At 39.2% G+C, this 7,079-nt stretch overlaps 1 protein-coding gene across 1 annotated transcript in view; it reads left to right on the top strand.

Annotated features, from left to right (window-relative positions):
- The window catches only part of TRA2B (transformer 2 beta homolog (Drosophila)), a 13,250-nt gene extending 6,843 nt beyond the window's left edge, over nt 1-6,407 (top strand). The window contains exons 4-7 of the mRNA XM_009575140.1: nt 327-442; nt 1,634-1,717; nt 5,481-5,543; nt 6,326-6,407. Of these exons, the coding sequence (XP_009573435.1) occupies nt 327-442; nt 1,634-1,717; nt 5,481-5,543; nt 6,326-6,407 (345 nt within the window). The remainder of the gene's footprint in view (nt 1-326; nt 443-1,633; nt 1,718-5,480; nt 5,544-6,325) is intronic.
- The last annotated feature ends 672 nt before the right edge of the window (nt 6,408-7,079 follow it).

The raw sequence follows: 7,079 nt of genomic DNA, 5'->3' as shown, positions 1-7,079 counted from the left end.
TAGTTTTATGTCGCTACATAAGCATGTTCAAAGGTTCCTCATAATCATGGTAGAAACAGAGGTACCAAAACAATTGTTACATTATGTTCCTTTTAGGCTTTTTATGCAATATCAGTTATATTTTAAGTGGTTACTGAAGCTTATATCCAGCTGGCCTAGAATGTCTTAGAGTTTAGGTTCGGTGTTATGTATAAGGCATAAGTGAAACTTGGATGTGCATCCTAGCCATTTTAGGACTTCTCTTAATACTTGAAGCAGTGGTTAGAAACTTGCGTTGGTAATAAAGTTCATACTTACAGCTAATTGTATTTTATCATCCTGCTCAGGCAAAGGAACGTGCCAATGGGATGGAGCTGGATGGAAGAAGGATCCGGGTAGACTTCTCCATAACAAAAAGACCTCACACACCTACCCCTGGAATCTATATGGGAAGACCCACTTAGTAAGTTACCTGTGTGTGTTTTTTTCCAAACCAGTATGGATAGGATTAATTGTCTTTTGTTTTGTCAAAAACTGTTCTGCATCCCCTCTAAGAGACCTGATTCTGTGTGGTTTTCCTAGTTTATCAGGCTTTTGCATTAATGCACTGTTCTGAAAGCTGTTCCCTTGCTTCTGACTTGTGTGCTGTACAGTATGTGGATGTTTCAGTACTAGAAACTAAGATACAAAGATCACTGTTGATGCCTAATTACGTTTTTTTGGGGGGGAAAAAAATAAGTCTCCTTAACACGAGCTGTGCTAACACTGATGTGGTTATCTGGCAAAGCTTCTGAAAACTAAAAAACTCAACTGATACAGGATGCTTTTCAGAATTAAAAAAAAAAAAAGACTACATGTGGACAGCCATCAGTAGTAATGCATATTTTTCCAGCTCTTTAAATAGGAGGGGTTAATTTATATAGCACTTGTCAGTGACTGATCTAGGGTCAGCCTGGATTACAGTGAGCAGAAACCTGTGTTCCTTAGTTATGCAGCCCAGGCATGAGGTATCGAAACATTTAAATAAGTCTACAATAAGATTTTTTTTACAATTTCTAAATTATTTTAAGTTGTTGTCCTATGTACCTTCAAATATCAATGTCTTTTGCAAGCTCAAGTTTTCAAGAGTGAATTAACAAATACTAGTTGAGCAGCTGTGTGGTGATTTAAAGTTGCCAAGAATGTAAATTGTTTTCCCAAGTAATTTCCCAGTTGCTTTCCCAAGACTTTCAGCTTATGGTGCTGGTGGTTATGTAGTTGATGATGTGTTGAGACTGCAGGTTATTTTTTTAATGGGAAAGTTCTTCCAAAAGGAGCTTTCTGAGAGTTAAAAGTGAATGAAGAGTTGTCACAGAATGGAATTTCTCTTGTGCCTGTGATATCAAAAGGTTAAGAGGTTTCAGACCAAGGAGGAAAGTAGCTGTCCTAAAGTTCAAGCATTTTAAAAAGCAATTATTTAAGTAGTTCTGTTCCCATGTGCACTGATGGGAGAGTAGGAGTGCTTTCAGTCATTTCAGCTGTGAGGATACAAGGTAATAATATAACCCAGTTAAAATGGTGTATACTTGACTGACTATACGCCTACAGAAAAGCACTGTAAACCGTATCAATGTTTTATATTTTATTAAATGTAATTCTCTTTCGCTACTTGTAGTGGCAGCTCACGACGACGAGATTACTATGACAGAGGGTATGATAGAGGGTACGATGATCGTGACTATTACAGCAGATCATACAGGTGAGGCAATATTTGTAACATTCGACTGCTTTTTAAACTGCTTTCTCATCTACTTTTCTACCTATATAAGTTAAGCAGTTCATCCTACATACGTATGCAAAAATATTTTTGCACCCGCTGTCATTCTGAAATCTTACTGCGAAATCTCTACCAAAATGACTGCTTAGTACAAATCAGATTGGTCAGATTGAGAAATACTTTGTAATGTTTAACCTGTGGCATGAGTTAGTCCATAATGTGTTCTTAAGTTGCATTAAGTTTTGAAAAACAAACAAAGTATGTTCTCTATACTCTCACTTCAAAAGAATCTTTTGTAGGTTCATCTGTTAGCATTGAAATGGTGGGAATACAGGTGCAGATCTAATATTTGAGTTGGTATTACAGTGCCAACTTACGTTTTGAGCGTAATGTAGTAGACAAAAAGTGGGAAGTTTCAGTGGTCATCAGTATCCCCTACTAATAATTATGGCACCTCAAATGTTGCCAAAAATAAAGAATCAGGGATTGGAACATTACCTGTTCTGTACTGGACATGTGCATAAAAAAGCTCTTTTAACATACTCTGTCAGGTTGCATGTGTGTGTTTTATTTGAAGAACTCACACCTCCTATTTCTGTCTGTCTTCAGACTAAACTTCTGTGTTCGACAGCATAGTAGTTAGCTGAAAGAGGTGAGTATTCAGGTGGCAATGTACATTGTCAGAAGGCTAGTAAAGTTGATACAAAATCTGTGGAAAACATGGTTGGTATGTAATTGGTTTTGGTGATAGAGCAAGTTTGTCTTCTGCATTTTCCATTAAGACTGCCAACAAGACTAGTCCCCTGTGAAATCTTCACAATTTCTGGGACACTATTAAGTTGGACACAAAGATAAGAGTTCATTTTTTCTGTCTGCAATTACCAAACATTCCTGTAATTGCAGAATTCTATGGTAGTACTTCCTAAGTGGTTTGCAAAGCTTAAATGCATCCGCAATGGGTGGATTTATGATTGTTCCCTGATGGCAACCATGTATTCGTGGAAATACATGAATTCAAATTGCATTATCACATTATAGCTCAAAGACAAAGGAAATAATAAATTCTGTGATCTTAGCTTTCAGTGTACTCTTCTGTTGCTTTCTAGGTGTAGAAGAAAAATACCATCTTTGTACTTCCGTTGATAGCTGTATGGTCATTGTCAGTGACTGAGGGCAGCTATCTCCTCCTTCCCCTCCTACTACTTGCAGCCACTGTTTCTCCTTCCCCGGCTGTTAGCATTGCTTCCAGTCTGTTTCTCCCCTCCGTGCCTTCCTGTTGTCACTTAGATCAGGTGTCTTGCTTCTACAGTGCTTAAATGCTGCTGTGGACAGGGAGGGGATCAAGGTGCTCTGCATCATCACAGTGAACACATGAGACAGAAGTGTTCTGCTCGCATTTCTGGGAAGCAGTTCTTAGGGTACTTCTCTGCCTCTAACAATCCATTTTCTTGAACATCTTGGAGAACTGTAGCAGCTAAAATCTGAAGTTGATACTGGGTGTACAAGAACCAAGACATGTTGGGTTTCACTTTGCCAGCGCTTGTGTGTAGGCTTTCATATGTGGTAGATGGCTCTTTGACCAAACTTCCAGTTTGTTTCAGAGCACAAGGTACAAAAACTTGCTTGGGATAGTTAATGTAGCCTCATCTCACTTAATGTACTAAAAGTAATTAACTGGGTAAAGTAACTGAGGCAGCTCGGCAAAGTGTTGGGGAACAGAAAAGACTTGAAACGTAGCCTGCTAAGCAGTCTGTTAAGTGGTGCTTCTAGCTTGCTTCTCCCACTTTCCATTTTTTTTGTATGGGCTTCTGATGTAAACTTATCAAAATGGCAAAGGCACCTAAGGATGGCAAAAGGTGTGGGGCTATGCAGTGTTTAGTTAAGAGCTTTACACCATCGGTCTTTCTTCTTGCACTTCTTCATAGACTTCTTCATAGTACACATTTCCTTATTCTTTTCATAAAGGGTCAGACAGGGTGTACTGGTTGTCCTTGACATCTGTTGTTTGTTGCTTGCATGTTCTTAAAATGTAATTTATTCCTTGTTTAGACTATGGCATGACCCTAAGTCTTCAGTGCTACCTTTTTCATTCCTGATAGTGAACAGTGGCTCAGATGTTTGTAAAACGTTACCAGAATTTGTAATTATGTCTGTTCTGGGTGTGTGCTGGTGAGAATAATTGCAGACTGTGATAGTGACTGAATATAAAGAAGAGTACATGCATTAGATGAGCAGACTAGTGAGAAGTGATGCGAGAAGATGGAGTACCTAGTGTACTAGTCTGCGTGTAGCATACCAGAATTCATGGCCGTGCTTCGGTCCAGCTCTTTGAGGCAGTCATGTGCTGGGCGATGTTGTGACCTTCCCATACATTCTCCTATCCTGTGTCTCTTGTGAACTAGGGCTTTGGGGTGGAAATACTCAGAATACTGACAATTCCAGCAAGGGTGATTTCCATTTCCTATCTTTTACAAAAAAAAAAAAAGCCATCAAAAACCCCCACACCCCAATGTTTTAAAGCTCACTGCAGAACCTTTATAATGTCTTTTCATAGCAGATATTGAAAGGGTGAAAGCAAGCCACAAATGGTTTGTGTGTGGCTACTTTAAAAATATAATGGTCTGCCCAGGTTAGATACCTACTTTCTCATCCAGCAGATAACTGGTCATTTGAGGGAGAGAGAAGAGTAGTGGTATGTATGTCATGAGTGCTTCCTTGAGGAAGGGAAAGTTAGAATTGTTAAAGATGCAGCAGAGCATTGCATACTAGTGCTCCACCCTAGAAAATCAATTGGTAACAATTACTTTGCATTTTTCCCTTCCTTGTCCTTTGTGCAGTGAAGCCTTAAGGGAAATACAATTTCAGATGGGAATTGTCATGTTAAAACTTTAATTTTTCCTCATTGCCATGGGATGCTTAATCTTGTCTGGAAAAGTATGTGTAAACTAAAGGATAACCTTAAAACCCCAGCTTGCACACTGGCTAGCTACCAAATGGAGAAGACTTAAAAAAGGAGACCTGCTGATTGAAAGTGTGGAGTTGTGTTTTGGGGGTTCTTTGTTCTTCATATGATTTATGGCCTTTTGAGCTGCTGAGAGACATCTGTGGCAGTGACTGTTCCATAATCCAAACTTCATTTAGTCTCCTCCTGGTAATGCTTTGCTGTATCTAAATCTGTGGAGGTACCAGCCCCACCACTTAATATTGTTAAATACTATAATGTATTCTTTCAGTTCTAGGCAGCTTCTATATAAGGAGAAGTTGTACCACAGTTCTTAAATGCCCTTGTTTAAACACGATTGTGAAGTTTTAAAACCTGCCTCCACCTTGTAATCAACTTTTTCCTCAGGACAGTGAATTGATCTTGCTACTTTAAAAAAAAAACAAATAAAATTGCTTCCCTCGAGTGGAAAGCATCTGAGAATAGAAATGGTCTTAGAAGCGAAGGCTATGTACTGATCTTGAATTGCTGCTCGTTGGCGACTGTGACATCGTAAAATACAATATTGGTAAGGTGGAACATGAGTCCTCTTTTAACTGTTCCTTGACACCGAGTTTAGCCAACTCATTCCAGGAACACATAAAAATGAACGTAGTGAAGTAATTTAGCATTATCCAGTGTAGGAACCAATGTTTTCTTGTCTTCACGTCATTTTCTTGTGCTTGCTGATGCTTTTTGCTTGTACAATGAAATTCTTTTTTATTTTTGAAATTTTCAAAAGTGATTCTGCTTTTGTATTCACAGAGGAGGAGGTGGTGGAGGAGGAGGAGGATGGAGAGCTGTTCAAGACAGGGATCAGTTTTACAGGTATGATAGGAAAGCTTTCAGCATCTGGGCAACAGTGGAAATGCTCTTATACATGGTGTTTTTTTAGTATTCTGTGAATCAAGTCTAGGGTATCTTTAAACACATTATCAGAAACTGGGTGGATGCTGAGTACTTGGAGCTCTTCAGTGAGCAGTGCAATTCATTTCAAAGGTTCCCTCGTCACTATGTGAAGGGGTGAGGTTAATATAGGGAAAGGTTAGTGCAGCTTTGCCCAGGAAAAACTTGTGATTTATGCCAAGAAGTTAATGTCCTGAATGTTTGGGGACTTTTTTTTTTTTTATTAGGCCATTCGTGGAACTAGGCAAGGAAACACAAAACTTGGAAGTGCCTGGATTGGAAGGGTTTGGGGGTGGGGTTGGTTGTAGCAGTGCCTGCTACTCAAATCAACTCTTCATTTCGAAAAAAATAGTTTAGATTCAAAGTTAAGGTGTGATTTGGCTTACACTGCTTGTTTGGGATGCTCTTGGCTTGGAACACTAAAAATTGCATGTAGTCAAACTGTGAATGCAAGAGAGCTTATATGTCTTTTATGAGTCCAAAGTAGTATTGTTCTGACCAGGTAATAGAAAAAGCATTAAGAAAACTCACATCTTTGCTTTGTTATCCAGTAGAAATGTTGATCAGCTCTTTATGTGCTCGTTAGCTTTCCTGAGTACACTCTTGATACCAGGGTCAGGTTAGAGGTGTCCACATCAAGCTGCTGCCACTTAATCTGCCACAGGCTTTAACAAAGGGATTGTTTCTGTTGCCCTCTTTCACAGGAGGAGATCACCATCCCCATATTACAGCCGAGGGGGCTACAGATCTCGATCCAGATCTCGATCCTATTCACCTCGTAAGTAGTCTTAGAGCTCGCATATCAAAAGCAAATTTCCACTTTGCTGAACAACTTTTTTTGAGGTTTTGCACCCACAAAGACTATTCGACTTCAGTGTGGTTATTTTTTTTTTGAACCATAGTTGCCTTTAACGTTTCATTGAGCAACTGGCAACCTTGAGGACAGAGCAAATATTTACTTGGCAAAAAAACAAACTAGGTAATACCGCTTGTTAAAAAGTCTGCGGTACCATTTCTTTCTCCGAAACTCTGTGAAAACAGGAGTTTGTAGTGTGCTGATAGTTTGGTAACCTCTAAGACAGCGAGGCTGAATTCCCAAGCCTCGCGTATTCCAACACTGAAACTAAATTTCCCAGCATAACTTGTTAAAAAGGAGGTTAACTTCATCTGAGGTCCAAATAGTGCTTTTTTTCTGAATTGCTTATTTGCATGGAAGATAAAGCTGCATTTTGATGGCAGAAATTTAATAAAACACAATAGCATTCCTGGCATTCTCCCTTTGTAAGGGATACCGAGTGAATGAATAGGTTGTGTTCTCATGCTTACCCTTTGTGTCCAAATGAAAACAAGCGTAACTGCTTTTACCGATACTGCAGAACAGTTACAATGCGAATTCTCATTGTGCGCTGAAACATCAGCCCTGGGCGTATGACGGGAATTGGGGTTTTCCTACACAAA

Source organism: Fulmarus glacialis, unplaced genomic scaffold, assembly GCF_000690835.1.
Source record: "Fulmarus glacialis isolate BGI_N327 unplaced genomic scaffold, ASM69083v1 scaffold8593, whole genome shotgun sequence".
In the NCBI taxonomy this organism is placed as follows: domain Eukaryota; kingdom Metazoa; phylum Chordata; class Aves; order Procellariiformes; family Procellariidae; genus Fulmarus; species Fulmarus glacialis.
This window is presented reverse-complemented; position numbering and strand designations above follow the sequence as displayed.